Here is a 27,739-nt window from a genome sequence, read left to right as displayed (position 1 = left end):
TCCTGCCGAGGGTTCGGATCCCATGTGGAGACCGGTTCCCGCTCACTGGCTGAGCGCGGTGCGGGCGCAACACCGAGGGTTTCGATCCCGTTACCGGTCAGTAAAAAAGACAAAAAAAAGGAAAAAAAAAAAGAATCTTTCAAGTGAACTGTTAAAATAGGAGAAGAGGGAAAGTGTCCCAACTTTAGGGAGCATGAAAGTTGTGCACCTGAGCTCCCTTCGTATTTGCTGCTTCTCAGACGAGCTGAGCACCTTCTCTGAGAATTGTAGACCAGCGCTCTTCTCTGCTGCTGACCCTGGCAAGGCACCTCTGTCATGGGTGGAACCTGCAGCAGTCAGAGCTACAGGCCATGGTCTTAGGGGAATTGCTAACATCTGCTTAGGATTCTCATAGTCAAGAGAAATACACCATTGTCTTGTGGGTGGATGTATTTCCTTAGGCTTCTATTTCGTGCCTCCCAGAAGGCCTCAGGAGTGCCATACTTGCACCTCTTAGATATTCTGCGTCCTGTTGCAAGAAGCTCAGTAAGGTTTCCTCCTCTCCGTCCTCCACTCCTTCTGTGTAATGATTGCTTATCTACATGTGTCAAGATGGACGTTAGTTGGATATGGAGATTCCTGCTTCTATTAATGTATAGTCTAAGAGTTGCCATGCTTTTCAAATTAACATCAGCATGAATTAAGCACCTAATGCTATGGGACATACAAAAAAGTGAAGACATATTCTTTGTCTTAAATGATATAACGAGAAACACAGGATCTCCTGATTAAATATTGGAGTATCTGAATAATGGTCCAAACAAGCATAAAATAATGTTAGAGGCAACACTTATGAATTGTCACATGAACTATATCCTTTCAGTAATGGTGATAGTAATTCAAGGCATGGGAAATATCATCTAGCTCTCATGGGGAAACTTCATGGAAGAACTGGGTTAGGAGCCAGGGCTTGACAACAGGTGGGCAGAGAGACCTAAAGAGGGCTACCATCTCTAGCAAACATGAACTGAAGTCTCCATAGAGCAGCTCAAAAGACTGTGGGTAAACCAGATGGCTGGAAACAAAGGCCGGGAATGGGGAACCACTGGATATAAGCTGAAAAAGTGACTGAGCCCAAGTGCAAAGGGCACCGAGCACCAGTCTTAGGAGCTGAGGATGATCCTGTGTGCAGTGAAGAGCCAGAATAGGGAAGGAAGACATGATGAGAAGGGGTTCTTGGGAAGGTTAACCTGGTGGCTGTATTAGTGAGAAGGAGCGGAGACTTCAGACCTCAGGATACGTGAAAGGCTAATACAGAAGCCCACGTGAAACTGTTGGTTAAACTGGGTCAATGTTAGTGGTCACATTTACTGGACTCTCACCATTTGTTCAATGCTTTGTGAAGTACTGGAGTAAAGTATCCCAGTTAATACTTCCAATAGCCACAGGAGACTGGTAGCAGCATTATCCTTGTTTTATGACAAGCAGCTAAGGCTCAGGGCAGACAGCTGGCAGGTGGTAGGGCTGGGATGCGAGCCCAGGCAGTTGGGCTCCTGAGCTCGGTTTTGCCACCACCTTCTTGTGCTTCACGGTGAGTGAGGCTGTCAGGTCTGCTGAGCCCTCTGGGGGTCTGCCCTTGTGTAAGACCCCACCGTCCTGGGCCTGGTGTTCAGCCTCCTCCGACCAGCATCTCTGTGGTCTCACCATGCCCTGCACACAAGAGGGTGACTCAGAAGTCAGAATGCCCAGCTGCTGACCAGTCCATTCTCACACTAGTAGGAAAGTCTACTTGGAAAGACAATTTAGGATCCGAATCTTGGTGGCTGAGCATGGAGCCAGGGAAAGGGGGATATAGGAAGTAGCTGAGTTCTGCTTGGACCTGCTGGGACTGAGGCTGGCCTGGCTTCCAGGGGGAAACGCCCAGGTGAAAAGGGAGACTTGGAGTTCAGGAAAGTGATCTAGACTAGAACTCTATGTTCAGGTGTTAAATGCTCAGAAATAGAAGCTGTGAGTGTAGGTGGCATCACCAAAGAGAAAAATGGAGATGGAAAATCGAGGACTGAGTTTTGCAGAAAGCCTGTGTTTCAGGGGCAAAAGAAAGAATAACTAGTAAGTAAGGAGGGGATGGCAAGTAAGGAAGAAAGAGATTCAGGGTTGTGGGGTAGCACGGATGCCCAGAGAAAGCTGAGTTCAACTGGAAAGTCTGGGGGGCTGTAGGGAGACCAAGGTTGGGAGATTTGAGCACTGAATTTAATCTGCAGGGGACTCAGGGACAATGGGTGGGGGATCGAGTGACCTTTTGAGTTTCTCTGAAACCAGGGATAGGGTGCAGTTTCAGAAGCAAAGATATGGAAGTCGGATTTCAGGGTAACAAGAAAGTGGGAAATGAGAATGTGAACGCGTGAAGGAAAAAGGAGAAAAACAGGACAATAGAGAAGAGAAGGCAGTGGGTCAAGGTCACTTGTAAGATTTGGAAGAGCCATGCATCTTTGTAAGCAGAGGGAGGGCAATCGCTCTCTCTCTTTCTCTCTGTCTTTCTCTGTCTGGCTCTTTCTCTGTCACACACACACACATCCCAACAGAACACAGAAGTTACTCATAGTTGAACCGAGGGGTCAGTAACACTCAAGGTGGTAAGTGAAGGGAGCTGTCCCTAGCGTCTCGTGTTTAATCAGTGAGTGAGGACAGGAGAAAGCCACTGCTGACCTTCTGGGCTAATCGGGGGCGGGGGGACCTGTGAAGAAGGTGGGATGACAGGAGTGACTCGGATGAAGAGCAGGATCCTAGTCCGAGTCGCAGCCCAAGGCAGAGCTGGCCCCAGGCATGGCTGTTTCATGTCCCTTCTCTTCCCCACTTCTTTGCTCAGTGCTGATCCTCTTCCTGCTTTTCAGCCCCGGTGGATGAGGTCCAGATTTCTATCCTGTTGAGTGAGGTGGTGGAGTCTGGGACGGACATGGTGCTTCGATGCTTCGTGAATGAAGGGTCTGCTCCAATCACCTATAGGTTTTACAGAGAAAAGGAGGGCAAACCCTTCCATCAAGTAACCTTGAATGACACCCAGGCATTCTGGCGCAAGCCACAGGCCACCAAGGACCAGGAAGGACAGTATTACTGTACAGCCTTCAACAGAGTCAGTCACCCCAAAAGTTTCCCCCAAAGCAGAAAACTGACAGTCAGAGGTGAGTCGGGGTCTCAATAGCAGGGTGTAGTGTGGCTCTCAGGAGCGAGGCCAGAAGACATGTGACACTTGGAAGAGTGAGAGGATGGGAGTTTAGCTCATGTGACTGAGGGTTAAGAGATCAATGTCCTCCAGGCTCTTCAGTTGCAAGTGACAAAAACCCATGCAAACTAACAAGTGAAAAACAGGAATTGATTATTACAAGGAATTGGAAGTATTTTACGTAAATTAACTACATTTAAAAAAAGAGGAATTGAATTGATTGTTATAAGGTCTTGGAAGTATTTCAACAGTCCCAATTCCGAATTCTTGGCAGAGATATCAATTGACTCACCTTGGGTCAGGGACTGGGTCGTGCAGAACAGACATGGGTGGTAGAGCGGGTGGGTGGACGGTGGTTTCCTAGAGGGGGGAGAGGGCTGAACAGACACCCCAAAAAGGAGTCTACTCCAGCAAAGCTGGTTGTTCCCTCCTCGAAGACCATAGCTGACCTCTGTTTGTAGCAGAAACGACCATTTCTGCACCTGCTGAGTACAGCCTCTCGGAGGTAGATAGACACTCAGGTCAGACACCAGTTACGAGGGCTGTCAAGATCAGTCTTCTTTGTCACTTAAGCCTGCCTTTATTTGTTGCTGGCAGAGGAAGAAACTATATACTTATACTTTTTTTTTTCATTTCCAGTCGTTCTAGCCTCATGGAAGAAAGGACTTATTGCAGTGGTTGTCATCGGAGTGATAATTGCCGCCTTGGTAGTTGGGGCCAAATGCTATTTGCTGAGGAAAGCCGAGGGTGAGCACAGCTTTTTCTGTTCCTTCGGACAGCTCGTCCTTGCCAGGAGCCTGGCCGTGCCTGTGCGACCCTTCACCTTCCCGGGGAACTGGTGCTCTGTCCCAGTGGGAGCCGAGGAGATGTAACTGATTGTTCTCCTGGGAGGGTCACCTTGACAACCAAAGATTTTGGCTTGGGTGGGTGTGGAGCCCCAGGATTTAACCAGGCAAAAATGAACGTGGTTTCCTTCCTAGTTGGGTGAGCCAGAAACGATGAATTTGGGGGGAAGGTGCATCTTCATGTGGTCAGCCACACCAGGTCCTGTCATTGGTGGAGTGCGTCATGGACACACACACACACACACACTCTGAGTGACTCCTAATTAACCTGCCAGCTGTGCCATGATTTCTACCTTGTGCTTGGGGTCCTCCAAGCATGGATGGGAAGCCCACTGATGCTCAGGAATCAGAGTCAGCTAGTCAGGACTCAAGGAAGAGGGCATGGCACCAAGTCAATTCTGCAAAAATATTTGTGGGATAAGGTGGATTCTTTTGGAGCTTCTGGTGCTGCTGCCTGGGATGGAAAGGGGCAGATGAGATGAGGAGGAGCCTGGGTTTTTTTCTCAAGCAGGAAAGCTGCAGAGCCTCCAGGTGCAGAACAAACCCCTTCCTAATGCTGGCCCCGGCATTGGTCTCAGGCTTGGAACTACAAGCACAGGGACTGAGTTAGCCTTTACTTTTTGGAATTGTCTTGAATCGAGGAGATGGCTGCCTGCTTATCTGGTTCATCCGCTTCCTGTATCATTGTCTGTGTCTCCCTCGCATTCCACTAACAAAAGTTACTTCTGGGGCTAGCCAGTTACTGCAGTTGGTTAGAGCATAGCCTTGTGACACCAAGGTCAAGAGGGATCCCTGTAGCCACCAGCTGCCAAAAACAAAAAACAAACAAAAAAACCCACTTCTGGCTAAAATAGCCAAAATGTCATATTTTGGGAGAAATGATGTGAAATTTCTTGGTGTGAGACTAAAAGAACACCTCTTTCTTCATCTTTTTTTTTTTTTTTTTTCTTTTTTGAGCGTGAATATCTTTGACTTTGTTTTCTCTTTTTTCATGTCTATTCAATCTTCGGGAAAGTCAAATGTGGTTAAAATGAGTGTTCCTACCTGCTATGGGTGTGGGTGCCTTATATTGACTTTGGTTTTTCTCTTTCTTTTTTAAAGCCAGGCAGAGGCCAGTGGAGATGTCCAGGTCAGTGTACTTGTCAGAGGTGGGTGGCTGCTTTGTGGGCACAGTGGACTTGTCAGTAGGGAGATTCTGGTCATTTGGGAGTTTTCAGTGATTCTTGGCAAACTCAGAAAAATAAGGGCCTTGAGTGTGATGTGTGTGTGTGTGTGTGTGTGTGTGTGTGTCTGTGGAAGATTGCCAACTGTCCCTTCATAGAAAGGAATGTCCTTTATTCTGAGGTCATATCCTTCCTACACTATTACTTGTGAAATTCCTCTTTCCTTACAAAATTATAATGGTAGTAGATGAAATTTTAAAAATTTACTTTCTTGACAAAACAGAGTTGGACTTTTAAAAAAATGGTTTTACTATCTTTACCCATCTTAAAATCCAAAATCCAAGAGTACAGCAATGATTGCTCTGTTCCGGAGAGAAACAGCAAGCAGCACAGGATGAGGAATTCAGGGTGTTGGGCGTAGCCTAATAAAGGACTCCCGGATTTCGTGTGCCCTTTGGTCCTGACACTTATTTGAACAGCAAGAAGTTTTGTCAAAGAATCTGAGAGCTGAAAAAAATGTTAGTTTTCCTCACTTTGGAAAACTTCCTGGTTTTCTCATGATCTTCCCTAGATGATTTTGTTGCTTTGGGGTTAGAGCCCCCAAAATGTTATACAGTCAGCCCTCCATATCCGCAGCTTCTGCTTCCACAGATTTAACCAACTGTGGAATCAAAAATATTTTGGGGAAAAAAAAACCACTATAAAAAATAACAATACAACAACAAAAAATAATGCAGATAAAAAATACAGTATAACAACTATTTACATAGCATTTGAATTGTATTAGGTATTATAAGTGTGATTGTATTATAGGTGTTATTGTATTAGGTATTACAGAGGTGATTTAAAGTCTATGGGAGGATGTGCATAGAATATATGCAAATACTATTGCATTTTATAGCAGGGACTTGAGCATCCGTGGATTTTGGTGATTTTGATTATCTGTGGGGTATCCTGGAATCAGCCCCCCACATATACTGAGGGACAACTGTATACATATGTATTTTTTTTTCTTCTTTTTAAATTGTATGTTAAGGCCAGCAGCACCACTTCTGAACTCCAACAACGAGAAGATGTTGGATCCCAGTTCTGAAACCAACAGTCATTATGGTAATCTCATGGTTTCCTCAGTTGCTGAGAGTTTTTCCCAAGTTGCTGCATGCTTCCTTAGCCCTCTTAGAAGCAGATTCTGTAAGTGGTGGGGTTAAATTTGGAAGGGAAACCCTGGCTTCAAGCAGGGGCACTTCATCTACTCAGCCATGAGGAATGGCAGAACATTTGATTCTAATTTCACCACCGTCTAAACTTCCTGTGGAGTGAAAGGTGGAGAATAGTCATAATACCTTGTTACCTCCAAAGACTCTGAATATTGCTCAAGTGTGTTCATTCTCCATTTACAAGACAGAGAACAGATATCAAATGCAAACACTGGTAAACATCTTCTCAGATGGAATTAGGACAAGCACGAGACAGTTTTATTTCAAATTTGCCACCATGGGAAACCAATTTAAAGATTTTGGTCTTAGGAGAGGCATTTAAAAAGTGCTCCAATGAAGGAATACCTGGTTACGGGGCTTATCACTCATTTGAGGGTCAGCTCAGCAGGAGGTGGAGGGATTCAGTCCTAGGAGTTCTTAATCCTATTAGGTCTATGAGGAAATCGCTCAAAAATTTTTTCAGGGATGCTAGTTACTTCCCAGAGGGGGCTATAATCACATCACACAAAAACCCCTGTCCCAGACCAGATTTGGGGCAATTTTATTTCTTTATCAGCAGGTTTGAGAATAGAATGCCATGTTCTTTTCTAATTCTATCAACAGTATCATTCAAAAATAAGAAATTTTTAGGATACACCTTTTGCAGGGAAATATTTTACTTGAGAAATGTGTTTTAAGAATTGAGCAATTCTAGGGCCGGCCCGGTGGCGCACTGGAGAGTGCACCGCTTGGGAGTGCAGCGGCGCTCCCGCCGAGGGTTCGGATCCCATGTGGAGACCGGTTCCTGCTCACTGGCTGAGCGCGGGGCAGGCACAACACCAAGGGTTGCGATCCCATTGCCAGTCCCCGGTACGGGCACGACACCGAGGGTTGCGATCCCATTGCCGGTCATTAAAAAAAGACAAAAAAAAGGAAAAAAAAAAAAAAAAAGAATTGAGCAATTCTTATAGTAGTGAATCATAAACTTTAAAACAGTAAAAGGAAATATCTGTAGTAATAAAAGTAATGTGTCAATAAAAAGAAAAGAGCAAATATATCATTACAGTTTAAGAAACTACTTAGAAAAGTTTGGTGAATATTTAGCAGAAAGTAATCTGCTATAAGAGAAAATAATACCTTTTTGGTATAAGGGGGGTTATGTTGGTAATTTGTATTATTTATACATACATACAGAGATGCTTTAAATTAAACATTGATTTAGATTTATATTAAAATAAAATTTTTCTCCAAATTTCCGTAATGTAAAAAGTACTACAATTCTTATTCTATTGTCTCTGCATGGATTATTCCAGTTTATAAATATATGTTAATAATCATAATGGGAATTAGTTCACATACATGATAGAAAACCATGTGTTTTTCAGGAATAGTATTTATAACATTGCAGGAATTCTTTTTAACAAAGAACAACTTGATAAAAAAGATAAGAACTTTTTTTTATCCATGCCCACAAGGTAACAGCCTGGAGACACTGCTGTTTTTTTAAACCATGTTTTCATCAGTTCAATTCTCCAACTGGAAAGGGTTAATTAACCAGTATCCTTTACGTTTGTGGATTCTGGCTGGTCTCTTCCAGAGAGAAGTTTAACTTCCAGGGAACTTGCTCACGTTGAACAGTTCTGAGTTCCAAATAATTCACAAACAGAAGCTTCCCTCCCATGGCATGATAGAGGTCCACTGTGTTAGAAAAAGACCGTATACAAATTTCTTAAAAAATAAAAATTAGAAAAAGACCACACAGCAGGTCAGATGGGGCCTACAGGGAAATCAAGGAAGGGATCCAGAACCCAGAAACACTGCTGGTTGTCACCTACATTGACTTCCTTTGTTAGTGGCACTGAATATTTTAAAAATTATAGAAAACTAGAATTTCTGTTGTCATTCTAATTGTTATTTTTCTAACAATTTATCATTAACTATTTTTATAACTATTTTGTAACTAGGTTACAATGATGATGTTGGAAACCATGCAATGAAACCAGTAAATGAAAATAAAGGTAGTTATCTAATTGTTTTTATTAGAACTTTTTACATAAAAAAAGATCTGCAGGAAAAGAAAAGTAAAACTTTAAGACCATGAATAGTTTCCCACCTCTCATAATGTCTTTGTAACTAACTGACATGTTGCAGTTAGATGGCTAGTTGGCTTTCTCCAAAAGATGCTACGAAGTGTTCTCAATGGGAAAGTATATACAAATAGGAGAGAACTGGGTTATACCTAAAAAGCAACTTCCTGATTCAAAACAGGCTACTGAGTAAGATAGTGGGATTTCTTTTCTCTTAGGTATTTGAGGCAGAGATTTTTAAAGACAATTAACAATAGATTGCTTGCTTCTGCCTAAAGCTCAGAGGGATTGGGCTAAACCATTTTTCAAAATTCCTTTCCACTCTGGGCTGCTCTCATGGGAGCTAAAGCTCCTAAAGAAGTGAAAGGATTCTGTAAGGGCTTCTGTGTAAAGAATTGTTAACTGCAGAATCATTGTTTTAGTAGCTGGTGAGAACCCTCAATTGATTGGGGGCTTTGTAAACGAAACAACAGTATTGAGTTGAATACAGTCTAATTTCCTAGATTTCACTATAGCAGCCCAAGTGATTTTATTAACTTGTATGCCTCATACTCTCAAAGCTCTTTTAAGCTGATGACCCCGCTCCCCATTTCCTGAAAGCCTCTCAGTCCTGGAAATGGCTTTGTGTGCCAGTGGCTGTGGAGAAGGCTTTCAGCATTTTATGGGGGAGTCAGACAGGAGACCACAGGCCCCTTGGCCCTGTCTCTGCCTCCTGGGTCAGTGCAGGGCTTGTCCTGCCTTCCCCGGCCTGAGGTTTCTCATCCACGTAGAATGGAGTGAAGCCTGTGTCTAGCCACCCCCTCCAAATACAGAATACTTTAATAATCTGAATGAAAAATCTGTAATGTGGCCTGAGGCCCCCAAAGGAGATTCTGTCTAAACGCAGGGTGCTGTGGTTCTTTTGAGCAGAGCCTCTGAACTTGGACGTGGAGTACACAGAAGTGGAAGTGTCCTCAGCTGAGCCTCACAGAGGTAAACACCACGCACTGGAGTGATTCCCTGTGCTTTGCTCTCAGCTTGGGTGTAGACCCCCAGGGTGGGGGTGCTGTGCCCATGAGAAGAGTCTAGGTACCCTCAGTCACCGGAAAGGGAGGTGGGTGGCAGACCTCCGGCATTTGCCAAAGGCAGGAGCAAAGGGCCTGGCCCAGGTATTGAGCTGTAAAATTTCGATAATTATTAGTTATGATGCTACTAGTAATGGGTAACATTTATTGAGCATTTACTAAGTGCCAGGCAATCACCAAGTGCTAGCAATTTGTTTCTGTGGAATGGTGTGTAGGCTTTCTTCCAGAGGTACCCCCTTACCCAAACCCAGCGTGTTCTGAAAGTTCCTTGTGCAGACTGAATATGTGTAAATCAAGTGTGTGTTTCAAGGTAGCGAGGGCTTTGCTATTTAGAGGGACACTTGGGAAAAGGCTTTTGAAAGCACAGAATCCCTTTCAGCGTGAACAGTGGCGCCGGCTTGGGCTGTGTTTCTGTGTGCGTGGTCCTCCTGAGGGCAGGCTGCCTGGAAGTCCTTCTCTCTGGGTCTGTGCTGGGGATACTGATGTGGAGTGGGCTGGTCCACAGCAAACACTAGAACATCAATCTCAGTTGCGTTGGGCACCATCAAAAAGCACACGTATCCTAACCTTCCTCCACCTCAGCTCATGCAGAGGCTCCCTGTGCACTCGGAGGAAATAGGCATCCAGAGACTTTGGCCCTGCTGGGAAGCTCCTTAGGATACGGCCACTCATCTCCCCTCCCACGAGGGGAAGGCCAGGCTGTTCCCACTCAGCTAGGCAGGCCTGGGGCAGTTCTCCAGGCCACGTCGGCCTATCTTTAGCCAGAGGCATGTGGTGATGGGGTCCTGAAGTCACCTCCTGCTCTATGATCTGAGAGGAGTTTGGGATTCCTTCTTTCTCTTGTTTAGCATGGTCTGGGCACCATGTGAGCAGGTGTGTGCACAGGACTTTGTCCCGCAGAGCTCCTATGCTACGTGCCCCATCGGTGGCACCCCATAGTCTACAATCAGAAGAGCCCCTCAAGTTGGGCCCAGCCTAATCTGCGCAACTACATGGGGCATCCCACCCACTTCCAAGTCTACACTAGACCTGAGGAGGCTGGGGGACATGGTAGGCCTGAAGTTCTCTTCCTCCTCTCTCACTGCAAAGTGATGCAGGCGTTAACAAATAGTGACAAAGGCCCATGATGGACCAGCCACTGTGCCAGGAAAGCAAGGCAGCAGAGGACAGCTGGTATTGGGTTATAGCAAGTGCTCAGAAGGAGAACAGGGTGCAATGAGAAAGCGTAAAAGGTGATGCATTCTCTGGCTTGGGTGGTCCAAGGAGGCCTCTTTGAGGGATGGCCCTTAAGTTGGGCCTGAAGGGTACAGAGAAGGTAGCTCTCCTGAGAAGGAGGGTTAGGCAGACTCAGGAAATGAGATGTGAAAGGAGGCCCTTGCGTCTGCAGAGTTAGCAAGGCCGAAACAGTGAAGCTGGGGAGGGCGAGGCGCGCGGGTCTCTCAAGTTTTCTCTGCATCCGTTCTAAACGGATCAGGGGGCCTTTGGAAGGCTTTAGGCAGGGAAGTGACAGGTGACCTTCTTTAAGAAAGGTCCTCATGGCTGGCATGGAAAACAGTTTGAAGGGGGCAGGAACAGAAGCAGAGAGACTAGTATGTCATCACCAGGCCAGAGGGGATGAGAGGGGAGCCAAAGAGCCGGCGATGCACAGATTCTACATATATTCCGGAGACAGATCTCAGCACCAGATGAAGAATTTCATGGCCAGGCTGGTGGAGACAGAATCCCTGCACGTTTCTTAACTGAGAAACTGCGTGGGTGGCTGTGATGTCTGAGGTCGGGGGAAACAGTGCGCGGTGAGATCTTGTTGAGTGGGGTTAAGTGTGAGATGCCCATGAGACAGCCGAGAGGAGACAGCACTGGCACCTGGCGCTCAGAAGCGAGCCTGGGTGGGCTGTGATGCATGGGGCTGGAGGGGGCTCCCCACCAGCTTCCTGGTCCAGCTGGAGCTTGGCAGGCTTCCTTCAGCAGTGGGCATGGTGGGCCGGGTCCCGTGGGGAACAGATGACCTCTTCTTAAGGGGATGTCAGATTTGGAAGGAAAAGGAAACAACAGCAAGAGGCCAGGGCTTCCCAAAGATTTTGAACGCGAGTGGGAAAGCCCGCTGCCTCCCTCGGTCTTGGCCCTCCCACTCCACCGAGCACTCAGGGATCGCGTGGGCTCCAGCCTTGGGCTTCTGATCCTCCCCACGGAGGGCTGGTCCCTGCCTTTGCCCAGCTGGGACCAAGTGGGTGGAATGATGAGGGCCGTGCAGGATGCCTGGAAGGCTTTGGGGTTTAAGGAAGCCAGAGAGGGAGGAAGGGAGCAGGGTTTTGTCCTTGGAAAAGTGTCCATTTTCCATCCCTTTGGGGATGTGTCCATGTTAGTAGCGTCTGATTTTCTTTTTCTTGCTCTAAGGAGGGGAGGGGTGGAAGGGAAAAGCAGGAGGTATCAAGATCCCTAGGACAGGTGCAGCAGGGGCGCATGGCCCACGCTTTCCCCACCAAGCTGTGCCGCTGCAGGGGTGTGACCACCTACCTGGTCACCTTCCCTCGATTTGTACAAAGGCACTGTGTGGGCTGCGGAGGTCCCAGGTAGACCTGGACTGAGGCTCACTTGGGTGGCAATGCAGGGCTTCTAGAGGGTGGATTCAAGTCGCATTTTCTGGACTCAGTCTCCCGCTTGGCTGCTGAGGGGCAGGAGGGAGGTCAGGCCTGAGGCTCTGGTGTTTGCCCCTTGGCTTCCCATGAGTGGGGAGTGGGGCGTTAGTGGGCGAGGAAAGGGCTTTGTGGGCTCAAGGCCAGTGATCTTGACCTGGTCTTGACCAACCCACTTCCCTGTCCTCAAGGCTTCTCTTCCTCCACAGTTGGTAGAAGAGGTGACGGGGACCACGTCCAGCTCTAACCCTGGCTGGCAGCTGACCAAGTGGTCACTGGGGGCGGGGGAGGGGCAGGAAGGAACTCGTTAAATCCCGGTTTGCTGCTTGTTTGCTCTGAGACTAATCGCTGGGAAAACCCCATGACGTGGAAGCCATCTTTCTCTGTTCACAAAGAGGAAAACAGAAGCCAGAATAAAGCCCCATCAGGAAGCATCACTGACAGCAGAGACAAACAGCCCGTGGGCCTGGTTTAGTCATTAGCAGGCAGCTGCTGCCACGGAGGAGCAGAGCGAGTGATGAGCCGCACCCCCTGCCCCATCCCTGGGCTGGGCAGCAGTAGGAATCCACAGGGACGGCTGCAACTCTCGCAGCCCAACCAAGAGCCAGAGCCACCCCTGCAGCCCTGGCTGATATGAGTTATAAGGTGAAAGGGAGTCGAGTGGGACTACTCAGGTCCAGAGGGTGTTAGAGCATCCCCAAGGTGACCACAGAGGTCTCCCGGCCACCCCTTGTGTACCTGGGGGCAGTGGCGTTCACACGGTGTCCAGGCCCCCAGGCTTGACTGCCAAACCCTCTCCCTTCACTTGTTCCCCACCATGGGGCCGGGTCAGGACGAGGTGGCAGGAACCTCCCAAGCACCTGGTTCGCAGGGCCCTATAGTGTTTGTCACAGTGCTAGCACTGTCTGCCCACCTGTCTGCCCCACAGCCTGGAGCTCCCAGAAGCTGGGACAGACCCGACCACCTTTGCTTCTTCCATGGAGCAGGGCACACGGTGTCCAGGGTCATGTTGAACAGGTGACTTGCCCAGGCCTGACGCTGAGCAGAGGGTCCCTTGAAGATGTAGAGGATCCCTCCTAGAGCTTCCCTGTGCCCCCAACTCTGGTGCCACAGAGGGAGAGTGGAGGGTTGTGTGGGCATCTCTCCTGTCCCTCTTGAGTTCTCTTGAGGCAAATATACCAGAAAGGGGGGGCCTGGTATCTCACCACTCTACTGAGTTCCAGCTCCTGTTTGGAGGAGTTACAACAATGCATTCTGCAAGGTGCTAGTTACCCCAAATGCCCCAAGTTCAGCTGTGGGGCTCTGAACCACCCCCCAGGCTTTCTCCTCTTTTGCAGGTCCTGACACAGAAACTCCACCCTTTACTGTCACTTCAACCTGGACAGGTGCCCCTGGGTAGCTGCGCAGGGTCTGGCACTGGGAGGTGCCCAAGACCTCAGCTACTGCCCTGGAGGAGCTCAGAGTCTACCATGACAGACAGTCATGGAAACCAAGAAAGTCAGTGGGTTGAAGCCAAAGTGCTGTGGGAACACCGAGGGCCCACGGAACTGCCCAGGGCACAGAGAGCAGGGAGTGTGTGGGTGCAGGAGGGCACACACATAGGTGCAGGAGCAAAGCTCGTCCAGGATCTCAGAGGAATGGGGCAAAGAGAAAGGGCAGTGCCGGTAGCAGAGGAGTGTGTATAGAGTCAGGAGGTGAACATGGGGTGTCCCTGGAGCATGGTGAATAGAGGACATCTCTGTGCAATTAGAGTCCAGGGTCATGCCCCAGCCATCTGCCCCGAGGAGAGAAAGGCCCACATGGTCTGACCGTGGTGATAAGAAGTGCATTACCCTGTCTGGGATCCCCTTCCCCAACTATAACAGGAGAATGTTGGCCCACACGACAGCAGGTTTCTTTCTGCTGTGAGGCTTTTCTGTCCTTTGCGTAAGTGAGAGGACCAAGGGAAATATCCAGGTTCCTGTGTATGTGTGGACATTGTGTACAAGTGTGCATACAGACGGTGTGCATGTCTATACGTACACACTGTGTGTAGTAGTGTGTGTTTGTGTGTAAACATACCTCAGTGTAAAATAAGCAGGTGATAATAAAGGTGTTCTTTGTCTCCCAAGCCCTTGAGTCTCTCTGGGTGTAATCCACACCCCGGCTCAGTCATCTTGTCTGCTATTCTGAAAGGGTCTAGCCCAGATCTCAACCCTGTTTACATATTACAATCCCCTAGGGAGCTCTTACAAGACACGAGGGCCCACCTAGACCAGTTCAATCAGAATCTGCAGCGAGGCCCAGTTGTCAGCACTGAAATCAACAAGACCAACCATTTAAAATTGTAAGCGGTTCTTAGTTCTGAATAATGTTTAGAGTCACTGATGATGCCCAGGTTCTAACCCAGACCTCAGGATCTGGTTCTGGATCCTGGGGTCCTGGCTCTCAGGTGATTGGGAGGCCATAACGCAACCCTGCTGGGAGGAACCTTGCAGAGCAGCTGGCCACAGGGTCACTGTGGCAGAGAGAGGGATGGGGCCACTGATCAAGAGGCTGCAGGCCTATGCTGGGAGCCCTCCGTCTGTGGCCTCTCAGATCCATGGTACCTCTGTAGCAGGTGGCCCTGCCCCACAATGGCCTGTTGACCTCCTACTTCCAGACTGAAAGTGATATTGGTTAGGCCAAGATCTTCTAAAGCCAGGAAATGACAAGGTCTCCAGGTGCTCCTGGACATGAGCACTGGTGGGGTGGGGAAGTGGGGCACAGCCTTGCCTGGGGAGCCTCGGACACTTCCCTGCTTCAGCAGTGGGCTGACCTGGTGCCTAGAGGCAGCTACTGACCTGTGCCTGGTCCTTTTTCCAGCTCTGGGAACAAAGGGCACAGAAACGTTGTACAGTGAAATCCGGAAAGCTGACTGTGGTGAGTAAGGGTCTCCTGATGCCCCATGTCCCCCCTAGACTCACTGATGGGGCCTTGGGAGTGGGCAGAGAAAAGAGAAAGCAAAGAAGGCTAGAATTTGGTTAGAACTTGGGGTCTATATAGCATCTTAACAAAGAACAGTAAATTTATAGAGAAGTGACAAGACCAAGGAAAGAGGGGGGGTTTAGGCTTCCAGGGTGGCAAACTGTGGGAGGTGACTGGGGAAAGGGAATGGAATGAGGTTTGTGCAGGTCTGTCTTGGCACCGACCCTGTCTTCAGGGCCATCAAGCTTCCTCAGGATAGGGCGTTTATGGCAGTTCTTGTTTCCCAGAAGTTTCTGCTTTTGGTCAGATAAGGAAGTTCTGGGAAGGCTTCTTTTGCATCTGTTAATTTTCATTCACCTCCAACTCAAAATAATCCTTGTGCCAAAGTGGCATATTTTGGGCTGGCTGGTTAGCTCAGTTGGTTAGAGCACAGTCTCGTAACACGGAAGTCAAGGGTTCGGATCCCTGTACTGGCCAGCCCGTTAAACTAAATAAAGTAAAACAACAACAAAAAAAGTGGCATATTTTGGGGTGGCATATTCTGATTTCCTGCATCTGCTTAGGGCAGCTAGCTGTTCAAGCGGGTTCTCTCAGGGTCCGTGGGCTTGTTCTAGATTACTCAGTTCTGGGCTGTTGGCACTGGACCGCTCCCGTGGCTGGAACCATGGGCACCATAGACGTCAATCTTGTAGGGATTCAAGATGGCGAAGAGCCCTGGCTTTGCTGGGAGACATCGAGTCCCTGTCCTGATGCTGCCAATGACCAGCTGCGTGATTTTAACCAAGTTTTACCCTTCTGAGATTCAGTTTCTTCAACTGTTAAATGGGGTTAGGATTAAATGAGAAAGGGGGATGAGAAAGAATCACGGGAGATGGTGCTAATTATCCCAAGCAGTCAGTGTATTATTCCTACCATAGAGTGAGCATTCAGTCAATTTTAGTTTAAAAACACAGGAGGAACTTGAGCCCCAGAGAGTTCAGTGCCTTGTCCAGGGAGAGGCGAGAGCAATCTCCAGACCCCCAGGCCAGGGTGCTCCCACCACACCACCTGGGCCATTGCGGGCCAGTTAGAGCTGCAGTCCCTCTGCAATCTGGTCTCTAACCTGGCCACCCATTAAAGAACCTGACAGGTCTCCAACCTGCCCAAGGGCTGAAGGTAGAGACAGCCTAGGTCTTGCATGGGCTGTAGCCCTTGGAACCTGCAGCTGCCTAAAGCTGGTGCCCCCACCTTGTCTAGAATGCTCCCTCCTGGAAGCCAAGGGTTTTCCTGTTTCCGAGTGTTTCCTTTCAGCTGCTGCTCAGGGAAGGAGCCTGCAGGCCGTGGTTGATTCCTTTTCTGTCTTTCTTTTCCTCTTATTGATTTGCTAAATTAGAGCAGGCATCCATCTGAGAGATTTCTCTCCTTCATTCCCTGGGACTTCCTTAACAAAAACTGTCTTCCAAGTAATCCCTTTTCTTCCATTCCCTACGCAAATCAGAAAGGGAGGTTCCCTTTCATCTGGGGGAAGCCAGATCCTTCAGACCCAGATAACCCACCCCACTTGGGCTTCCCCACCTCGTCCTTAACATCCCTTTGTTTAAACCTCCCCCAGAGCTTGTTAAGGATCATCATTTCTCACACATCCCCAGATCATTCCCAGGTTGTTCAGCAGCTCCTTGCTCTGGCTATTACTCCATCTCTACAGACTGCAAAAGTCTTGTGTTCCAGGTTGATTTTTCTCTCCCTCTAACCTAATTCTCTTTGGGTTTGGAGAGTCCCTTCCTCCTTTGTGATAGTTACAGCTAACAATTATTGAGCGCTCCCTACGTGTGAGACATTCGGAGCCCTCACTTAATCCTCAAGCTCAACATAGGGTTGGTTGATGGGGGCTCTGTTATTGTTCCTGCTCTACAGATGGGGAAGTGGGCCCAGAGGTCAAGTAGCTTGTCTTTGTCCTTGACTCAGGGCCAGTAGCAGAGTGGGGATGGAGCCCAGGGAGCCTGGCCGCAGAGCAATGCTCTTCAAAGCCTTCCCGTTTCCTCTCTGCTGCCAACCCAGTTGACTGCATGCTTCTCCACTTCCCACTTTCCTTGGTTTGCTTTCCATGTTATCATCAGCTCCAGGGGTGGATCCATCTCTGTCTACTGTAGAAGTGAAGAGTAACAGCCTGGTGTGGTCTGGGTGACCCTGGGCAAGTCATGGGACATCTCAAGGCCTCCTCACCTTCTCTGTGATGAGGCGGATGGGCTAGACTCTAGATCAGTGCTTCTCAAGGTGTGTTAAAACACAGATTGTTAGGCATCACCATCAGCCACCTCTCTGAATTTCTGATCGATAGGTCTGCAGTGGGGCTGACCACTGTCTGCTGCTGCTGTTGGCCTGGGGGCCCCACTTTGAGAACCGTTCTCTAGATGCTCCGAGTTCCCTTCTGATGGTGACTTGTTAAGGTTCTGCTTCTCATTGGCAGGAGTTGGTCTTTCTTACTCCCCAGAAATCCTGGAGGGATTGCTCAGGGTTGGCTGGCAGGGAAAACCCAGAAACATGACGTTTGTGTGGGGTTGGTGGGCAGCCCCCAATAAAATAAAGGGCCTGGTGGGGGTGGGTCTGTGGACAGATCAGTGAGCCCGCTGGGTGCAAAGTGGAGTTCTAGCTTTTTCCTTCTCCTGTTCCCCATCGTCTGCCAACCAGCAGCACTACAGGACTGGCTATTTTGGGAAATGGCTCACAGGGCGTAGTTCTGGCTCTTAAGCTCCTTTTTTCCCCTGACTGATAGAAAGGAAAACAGTTCCCCTAGATAAGCAAAAGGGCATCGGGCAGGCCGGCCTCCAAGGAGCAGCCCAGGTGGGGCAGTGGGAGGACTGCGATCCTGGAGGGGAGCCGGGCACTGGCTAAAGAGGCCCCGGTCCCAGAGACGGAGCTGCAGGCCCTGAGAGGTGCCTGGTCTTTGCAACCTTGGCTCTAAGCTTAGCTTTTTTTCTTTTTCTTTTTTTTTTTAATTGTAGTATCATAAAGCCCCCTCCACTCGGGCTCTCCTGTCTCCCCCACTCGTGGGTAGGCATAGCCCTGGCAGGAGTCCTGTGTGGTTCCCTTCCCTGTTCTGCCTGGAGATATATGGTAGAACACCATACTATACTTTTTTCCCCAATTATTTTACTTTTTAAATTTTTATTCTTATTTTTAAAATTGTGGTAAAACACACATAACATAAACTGTACCATTTTAACCAATTTCAAGTGTCTAGCTCAGTGACCCTAAGCATGTTTTTGGTTGTCATAACTTGGGGGGAGGGAGAGGGAATGCTACTGCCTCTGGTGGGTGGAGGCCAAGGACGCTGCTAAACATCTTCCAATGCACAGGACAACCCCCCGCCCCCACCAAACAATTATCCAGCCGCAAATGTCTATAGGGAGGACTTCACCTCCTGTGACTCTTCCAGCAGGAGAGCTGGCTTTCCTCTGCAGATGCCAACTTGTGCTTTCCTTGTGCCCACCGTGACCTGGGAAGTGACCTGAGGGACTTCCTGCCTGATGACTCTGGCCCTGGAGGAGATGCTGAGTCTTGTTCCAGGCACTAACCACATAGACGGGGCCCACGTCCCCATCTGAGTGTCTGCTCACCTAGCCTTTCACCTCTGCTTTCTCTTTGCCTGGAATTCAGACTTCCAGAATGTTTCTTGAGGGGTCAGAAACCTGGTCCTCATCAAATCCCCTGCCACCCAGTACAGCAGGAGTGGCTGGGATGAGAGTAGCCATGAAGAAAATGATCATCGAGAAGAACCAAAGCAAAGGAGGCATGTATGCCAAGTCTCCTCTGGGAGGGAGAGAAGAGGAGCACTTGAGAGTCAGTGCCCACCCATCCTGCAAGGCCCAGAGCCAGCCAGGCCAGGGGGCACTGCCAACCCTGCCCCCCAGTGTGGTGTTTCCTGCCTCAGCATGAACATGGTGAAAAGGTCCTCCATGAAAAAAATGAATGCTACAAAGCAAATCCTGCTTTTCTAGAAGTTGCTCTATGACCAAAAAGACAGAATCTACAGGCATGCACAGATGTAGTGCTCTATCATTATCATTAGCATATTTGAATTTTTAGCAATTTTTGTGTCCAAATTGCTTTGGGAAACACAGCCTTGATGCTCTTTGCCTCTTGTGTCTGGTTCCAGAGGCCTTGGGGCTGTCAGGGAGCAGGAATCATGGGGTCTGCTGGGTCCTCCCAGGTCAGGTTTGGGTTGGGGGTGCTGCCCACGGCTCACTCAATGTGGGGAAGTGGACACAATGGCTCAGCTTTGTGGTTGGGCTGATTCATCCACTTGGCCATCGCTGCCTGCCTCTGGTCCAGCCAGGACAGAGAGAGGCCCCTTAGGAACTTCTGGGCTGTTCCTTCTAGAGGAGTGGCACAATGGAGTTGTGATAAGACAGGGTTTAGGTGGAGATGGACTTGGAGAGACAGGATATTTTTAAATTAGAGAAACAGAAGGGTTGTGATTCCGGCTGTGACGATGGGCCCTGAGACTGCTCAAGGTCCAGCAGGGACTGGGTTTGAGCTTGGGGGGCTGGGTATAAACCACAGCCCTTTGGAGTGCTTCCCTTGGGTATGACTGAGGTCTTGGGGGTGGTTACAGCCCTCCTACAATTACCTCTACCATCTTCCAGAACAGCCACCATCCCCAATACCCATATCTCCTCTAGGGCCCTTCCCAGGCAGCAGATGTGATCCCCTGGGCTTCTCTGTCCTCAAGTCTGTGTCCATGGTGGGCCATTTGGGGAATCTACCCCAACATGTGGGCCACCGACCATTCAGAAACTCCGGCATTGGTGGGGACCTGGTCCTGTCCAAAGGGGCAAGCCGTACCCCTCTCTTGCCTCTAGGATAGGGAAAGCCATCTTGAACTAGTGCAGGCAGGGACCGCTTACCCTCAACGTAAAGCTCCCTGTTCTCACTGGCTTTTCTCATTCTCCTCTTCCTGACACTTGGCTGGGGCCATTTGCCAACCCCAGCATGTATTCTGGCAAGAAAATGGTGTGGGCTCCCAGACAGCTGAGGTGACACTCCTGAAGGAGTCTTCTTGGGAAGGACGTGGTGGCTCTGCCCTGCAGGCAGCTTGGCCATATTTGCCAAGAGTGTCTGCCATGTTTATACCTCCTGCTCTGTTGATCCTACTCCTGGGACAGGACAGACAAAATAGTATGAAACATAGAAATAGCTTGACTCCCAAAGAAGATACTGGTGGCATTATTTAAAACAGGAAAAACTTGGAAAGAACATAAATTTTTTAAGTAAGGAACTGGTTAAACAGTTGCACATCCATTTAACAATTATTATGCAGCTATGTTAACAATTAAGTTTACTAAGTTACCAGAAAATGTTTATAAAGTCATGTTATGTGAAAAAGATAGGATATAAAACGTCATATACTGTATAAAACTGTTAAAAAAAAAAAAGCCTACTCATAGGAGAAAATGATGTAAGAATAGAAAGTATTGACAGGGTTTGGAGAGTGGGACCAGAGATAATTTTTATCCACTACTTTCTACTTTCCTGTAGTTTTCAGTTTTTTCCTTAAAAAACATGTGGTACTAATTTTTTAAGAAACGGTTTAAAATGCTAAATGAGGTGCCAGGACTTTATATGCTTGTCACGTGGAGCTAGAGGGTCCCAGGGCACCTGTCTGTGGGTCAGGAAGCTGTGAGCCTGAGCACTGGGTGAGCCTGCTGCACGCTAGTGTCCCCTTCTGCACGCTGCCCCCTCCCTCCTTCCATGACCCGCGCCAGTCCTGAGATGTCAGTGGGGAAGCTGGACTGTCTGCTTTGCCTCGTTCACTGCCACGTTATCCTTTGTTTTGCAGATTTCATGGAAAACAGATCTTCTGTAAGTACACCTTTCCTATACATTATTTTACTTTTTTATTTATTTTTAAGCTTATTTATTTATTGATTTTTTTTACATTCTATGATGTTGTTGTGGACATATACCTTATTTTAAAAAGTACTCCAGGGCCGGCCTGTGGCTCACCCCTGGCCAAGGCTCTGTCCACGACACAAGGCACCCTCCAAGAAGTCAGGTCATTGTCTCAGTCAGTCATTGTCATTGGCCTTGCGAGAGTGGAAAGTAAGAATTTTGTTCCATGGGCAGCGTGGGACCCAGATAAAAATGTGTTCTCCTGCTGCAATAAACACGGCTGTGTCCACCCAAGGCAGGCCTGCTGCCCAGAGGGATAAACACCCTGCAAGACCGACTTATTTACTTTGTCTTCAATCCAAAGGGTCTCTCTGGATAAAGGCTCCAAGATCCAGGCCAAACAACTTTCCCTTTCCCCAGAAGCTGACCCAGAGGATTCTGCTCCCGGGATGCTCCTGAGAGCTCACCCAAGGCTGCTCCTGACCCTCCAAAATAACAAAGCCATTTGGCGGGAACATGGGTTCCCAGCCATCAGGAAAAGAATTTTGAATCTTTAAGCGAATGGATTTTGTTTATAAAAGAAGTAGGTATAGTTTCCCTAATAATCAGCTGGTGTGGGTTAGGAGAAAATTAGTTCAATTGCCCAGCAGGGAAATGGGAGGGGATTTCCTTCCTGAAATCAAACCTGGCGATCGTTCCCAGTTGTTTAATGGCCGTTGCTTCTGAAAACATATTGGAGGAAATATCTTAACAATGAGACAGCCACTTAGCCAAAGACTAATTTAGTATTGTTTGACTTGCTTCAATGGCACATTCTGACTTCATTTTTCCTCTGCCATTTTTGCCTTGTTTATAAATTGTATTTGTGGCCGACGCAGACAGATAACGTGAAAGAGAACACCCTGTACTTAACCGAAAGGGGTGAATCTGGACCTGCGAGGGTCTCAGGATCTTGGAGAGAACCCTGCCTTCTTATGGAGAAAAAGGCAATTGCCAGTAACAGCTCGCCTCCGTCCTTTCTGGGGGCCTGCACTGGGACCTGCCCAGGAGCTGGGATCAGGAGACCGGAGAGTATGTTCCAGCTCTCTAGTCATCGGCTGGGTGATCCTGTCTTCCTCAAGCCTAAGGATCCCCGTCTATAAGAGATGATGATGATGGCGACGACAATTAACAGCTACCCACTAGAATTTTCTTATGGGAGAAAATGCAAATGAGAAACTTTGCAAACTGCAAACTACCGTATAAAAGCGAGTTCATTAACCACTTTACAGTTCTTTTCATCAAACACTCTAGTAATAGTGGACGTGGATGGGGGATTTACTTTCTTTGGTCCTGAAATGCTCCTGATGCATGTGGGGAACGTAGCCGTTGCTGACCCAAGGCATAGGATTCAACCAAAGCCAGGCTTTGACATAGGAATCAGAGACTTACATTAAAACTTGACTTGCTGCTTCCTAGCTGTTCACTATGTCACTTTGGGCAGATTTCTTAACCTCTCAGGACTTCTGCTTCCTCATCTGTAAACTGGGGACAAGAAACTCCCTCACCCAGTTGTTGCAAGGGTTAAATGAGCACCTCACACAGACCTGGTGTATTGGAAGTGCTCATAAGAGGCACTTGCTAGAAGCAGGAATTAGAGATCCCAGGGGGTATTGGAAGGAAAATGACCTCCATGAGGGTCCACACCATGTTCTGCCCAGAAGCAGGATAATTTCAGGGCTGTACTTGGGTGGCTGTCAGCTGGCCTCTGATTTAAGCATAGCCAGCCCGGGCCTTGGATGTGAACGTGTTAACCTTTACTTCAAAATCCCCGAGGCCTTGTTGACTGCAGCCCAGCCCTTCCCGTCTGTGGTGTCAGTCCTGCAGCAGTACCCCAGTACTGGCTGCTCCCAGAGAAAGAGAGCCAAGGTGTCTGGGGAGGGACTTGGTCTGGGGCCTGCAGAAAGACTGGACATCAGAGTCATGTCTCCCTCCCTGGGGCGGAGCAGAGGAAATGGGGCAAGCGTAGCTGCCAGAGCTGGCAGGCCTCCAGCCCTCCGGGGCCAATGCAGCTTTCCTGGCCCACTCACCCAGGTCTCTCCTAGCAAAGGAGGAGCCAGAGTTTTGGCCTTCTAGCTGCATCCTGTTCCGTAAGGCTACTCAGACCCTCAACAAAATGGATATAATACGTTGGCCAACCTCAGGTAGCCAACAGCCCAGCCATGGGGTTCCCAAGACCCTGGGTAGTCCCAATCTCTTCTCCCGCTCCTGCCTCCCTAAGCTCCACCTTCAGCAGGGTGTCCTGTGCTCACGGAGGGTCCGGAATGGTGCACTCAGGTGCTGCCTGCTTTTTGGAGCCTACCATTGCCCTAGGACCCTGCTACTCACTTCATGCCCTGCTCTTTACCCTGCAATGGCTCCTTCCATTTGTCAAAATCCAACCTCTGAGGCTGGCTCCAGAGTCACTTCTGTGATTTCCACTGCTGCTCAGCTATCACCGCCTCTCAACCCCTTCCACAGTTTGTTAAGGACCCTGCTACCTTCTACTTCATAGTAGTGTTGTTTATCAATAATTGATAGAATATGAAATTCTTGGGGCAGGTTCTTGCAGCCTCAGCATAGAGAACGGTGCTGGGGTCAGTTATTGGTCCAGTCCCTGATAGGTGGGCAGGTGACACAGATACCATTTGAAGCAGGTAAAGAATGCCACAAGATGGCATAAGGAATCTTTTTTTTTTTTAACTTTGTTTATTGTGGTGAAATATACATAACATGAAATTTACCATTTCAACCATTTTAAAATGTATAATTTAGTTGCATTAGTTGCATTCAAATTGCTGTGCAACCATCACCACCGTCCATCTCCAGAACTTTTTCATCATCCCACACTGAAAACTCCATACCCATTAAACACTCACTCCTCGTTGCTCCTACCCCCCGCTTCTAGCAACCACTGTTCCACTTTCTGTCTCTATGAATTTGACTCTTCCACATACATCATAAATGTGGAATCATGTGTTTGCCCTTTTGTGTGTCTGGTTTATTTCACTTAGCATAATGCTTTCAAAGTTCATCCACGTTGAAATGTATCAGAAAGTTATTCCTTTTTTAAGGCAGAGTTATATCATAAAACATTCAAGATTCGATCATTTAAGTTCAGTCCTTCATTTTTAAAATTAAAAAGCAGTCCTGGAGAGAGTACGTCTCGTGTTAGTTAGAGGTGGAGCTGGAGCTAGAAGCTAGGTGTCTTACAACTGTTCCGTTCTTCCTCCGTGGGTAAGTATAGCACCCATGAGACAGCGTGCTGGGTGCATGTGGGTGCTTGATGAAGGTACTTGGTAGCCTGACGTGTAACATGTGCACAGGGATAGAGGCTGTAGGCCCTGCAGAGCAGGCCTGGAGAGTGGGGAGAGATGGGTCTGGGCAGGAGCTGCCCCCTGATGGATGGGGTGGCAGAGATGACCGTGTTGCATTGTAGTCCCTTTGAGAAGTGCTGTCTGTCATTTTACAAATCATTCTACCAGGGCATGAGATGGGTCTGGGCAGGAGCTGCCCCCTGATGGATGGGGTGGCAGAGATGACCGTGTTGCAGTCCCTTTGAGAAGTGCTGTCTGTCATTTTACAAATCATTCTACCAGGGCATTCTCCAGTCCTGAAAGGTGTGACCATAGCTTGTCTTGTCTCTTCTCACTACAGAGAACGGAAGGCTCCCTTGATGGAACTTAGGACAGATGCGAGGACAGATGCTCATCCGTGGGAGCATGTCCATGTCCAAGAAGAGCAGATGGTTCCCATATTCCAAGAGTTCTGTGCACTTATTTATGAACTGGCCCTGCTCCCACCGAACACAGCAATTTCCCAGGCCAAGCCACCAGTCCTTAAATCCACCCAACTGTGTTAACGTTGGGTATAAAGAGATACAGGGGGGATGTTTAATTTCCCAAGTGGCCCTCTTTCCACCAAATTGGATCATCCTTGCGATTGGGAGAGTGAAAGGAGCTTCAGGGTAAACAGGCCACTGGGGTATGTTAAAACTTGAATATTTTGTCTTGTACAAAGAACTTTTGCATGCTCCCTCATCCACAGATGCTGGTTTTCATTTTGTAGTCAATCACTTCTGGTAAATGGCATGGTTTAGGGGCTAGTCTTTTTCTTTTCCTCTGGTCCTTGAAAGGCCTGCAGCTCTGGGTAGTCCTTGTTCTTTGAAAGCACCCAGCACTGACCAGATGGCTTCACTCTGTTGCCTCTATGACCTCACCTGCCACAGATGGGAAAACAAGCTGCTTCGGATCAACTCCTTTGAAATGCCAACTTGAAGACAAGGTCATTCGGGCAATGCACCAAGTAGAAAATGAAGGCAGAACAAGCACAGATGTTCTTACGCTGTTTTTCCATATCTTTCTTTTCCTCTTCCATGCTGAAGGTCCAAAAACGAGACAATGGCTGCCTACAGCAAATATTATTTTTCATAGAAAAATGAAATGTGTATTTTTCTTACTAATTTTTTTTCTTATTTATTCCTTACTAAAGAAATGGTCTCCAGAGGTCTTAAGATGTTTCTGAGGGTGTCTTGATTGGGTGGAGGGGGGCTGCAGAATCTCACAAGTGAGGACACCTCACCCAAATCACTTTCCTTGTTCACCTCAGTGACACAGCTGCAGGGACCCTGAGGGGTGTTGTATTAAATAAATTTGATCTTTACTCTTCACAAATCCGTGAAATGTCATCTTCTAAGAGGCCACCTACAAATAGAATATCTGTAGCATGTGAGGACTTTTCTGGCCTCTGAAGTCACAGAGGAAAAAGCAGGTCGAGTCTTACACAGTCCAAGGGCTTGTGTGGCCTTTATTGAAGTCATGGCCGGAGGTCGATTGAGTCTCAAACACCGAGTCATTAAAATCCACCGGCTGGTGCCTTGGCGTTTGCTTCCCTACTGAAGACTTGTAGGCCATCCCTGACAGAGGGGGTTGTAAGATTTAGCAAGTAATGAAATAAGGGGGTCAGCCCGTGGCTCACTCAGGAGAGTGCGGTGCTGATAACACCAAGGCCACAGATTCAGATCCCATATAGGGATGGCCAGTTGGCTCACTGGCTGAGCATGGTGCTGACAACACCAAGTCAAGGGTTAAGATCCCCTTACCGGTCATCTTTAAAAAAAAAAAAAAAAAAGCAAGTAATGAAATAAATAAAATCTAAGACAGCAAAGCTCTCTCCCACCCCTCCCCAACCAATCCAGGCCTCGGGACCCATTGTCACCAGCAGCCTTGGACCTCACTCCCCCCCAGAGGCCCAGTCCTCCATCAGAGCACCACCCCCCTTGGCTGGAAGGTGGAAGGAGCTCACTGGCTGAGCGTGGTGCTGACAACACCAAGTCAAGGGTTAAGATCCCCTTACCGGTCATCTTTAAAAAAAAAAAAAAAAAAGCAAGTAATGAAATAAATAAAATCTAAGACAGCAAAGCTCTCTCCCACCCCTCCCCAACCAATCCAGGCCTCGGGACCCATTGTCACCAGCAGCCTTGGACCTCACTCCCCCCCAGAGGCCCAGTCCTCCATCAGAGCACCACCCCCCTTGGCTGGAAGGTGGAAGGAGACCTGAGTGTGCATCCTGACTCTGCCAGATTCCAACTACAGAAACTCAAAGGAGCCTCTTAACCTCCAAGCCTCAGTTTCCTCATTGCCAAAATAAGGAGATTAGACAATGATCCTTAACATTCAAGGTTTTAAACTCCTTTGAAAATATGATGAAAGCTATGGATTTCCACCCCCATCCCCCTCCCACCAACTCCATATACACAAAGTTGTATTGCAAAAATGTCATACAATTTCCAGGGTTTCAGGGCCATGCACTCGGGTTGAAGCCAAAGGATTAGATGACCTCTAATGACCTTCAAGTGTGATGTGTTGATGATTTGGGGAGAGCCCGAGCCCCTGTGTCAACTCCAGACCCTTGCCGCCACCAGAGAAGGGTCATTGCTGCCAAGAAGCATGGAAGGTGCCAAACCTTCTTCCTACTGCAGATGCCCTGTTTATGGAGCATGCATGAGTTTTAAATTACTTCTCCCTTCCCCCCACCTTTATTTCTGAGGAGGAAAACCACACACGCAGGGATCCTCCTAGTAGATTTTATGGCTGAAAACTCTAAATCCAGGGCTTCAGCCTTCCTAAGCAGCTGGCACAGCCGAGGGTCTACGCCTGACATCCCAAGCGCACCCATCCCGGAGGCAGTTTTCTCGGCTGCGCGGCGCAGTACTGAGAGCGCCCTCTGGTGCCCTCATCTTGTAATCGTCCATCCTAAGCAAGCGCGTAATAGAAGGTGTTCATCCTTCTGAGGCCCACGAGACGTCAGCCACCCATTTCATGAGCATATACCGGTCGCCCCATCAGTATTCACTGATCGACTCACTTCCTGACCTAGACCCAAGAGGGACGAAGTGACTCCAAGGTCAACCTTCATTCATTAAAACAGTGGTTCTCAACCGGGGCAGTTTTGTGCCCCATTGGTCACTGGGCACTGGAGACATTTTTGATTGTCACAACTGGATGGGGGTGCTACTGGCATCTGGTGGGTAGAAACCTGGGATGCTGCTAAACATCCCACATGCATAAGACAGTCTCCTGTGACAAGGAATCATCAAGTCCAACATGCCAGTAGTGGCCAGGTTGGGAAACCCTGCGTGGAAGCATCCAGGTACTCATTAGGTTGTTCGACAAGTTTGCACCCATCATGCCCTGTGTTCCCGACACTGTGCTGAGT

The 27,739-nt window shown here is 48.3% G+C and overlaps 1 protein-coding gene across 5 annotated transcripts in view; it reads left to right on the top strand.

Moving 5' to 3' along the window:
* PECAM1 (platelet/endothelial cell adhesion molecule 1) overlaps window positions 1-25,695 on the top strand; it is a 45,807-nt gene extending 20,112 nt beyond the window's left edge. Inside the window, exons 8-16 of one of the 5 annotated variants that reach the window (XM_008576894.1) lie at window positions 2,871-3,158; window positions 3,839-3,946; window positions 5,146-5,173; window positions 6,244-6,317; window positions 8,368-8,421; window positions 9,400-9,462; window positions 15,032-15,088; window positions 20,952-20,974; window positions 24,680-25,695. In XM_008576894.1, coding sequence (XP_008575116.1) covers window positions 2,871-3,158; window positions 3,839-3,946; window positions 5,146-5,173; window positions 6,244-6,317; window positions 8,368-8,421; window positions 9,400-9,462; window positions 15,032-15,088; window positions 20,952-20,974; window positions 24,680-24,709 — 725 coding nt within the window. In that variant the 3' untranslated portion in view covers window positions 24,710-25,695. The remainder of the gene's footprint in view (window positions 1-2,870; window positions 3,159-3,838; window positions 3,947-5,145; window positions 5,174-6,243; window positions 6,318-8,367; window positions 8,422-9,399; window positions 9,463-15,031; window positions 15,089-20,951; window positions 20,975-24,679) is intronic. The other 4 variants (XM_008576895.1, XM_008576896.1, XM_008576897.1 and 1 more) reach the window with 4 other exon arrangements.
* The last annotated feature ends 2,044 nt before the right edge of the window (window positions 25,696-27,739 follow it).

Source organism: Galeopterus variegatus, unplaced genomic scaffold, assembly GCF_000696425.1.
Source record: "Galeopterus variegatus unplaced genomic scaffold, G_variegatus-3.0.2 Scaffold1424, whole genome shotgun sequence".
Classification (NCBI taxonomy): Eukaryota; Metazoa; Chordata; class Mammalia; order Dermoptera; family Cynocephalidae; genus Galeopterus; species Galeopterus variegatus.
This window is presented reverse-complemented; position numbering and strand designations above follow the sequence as displayed.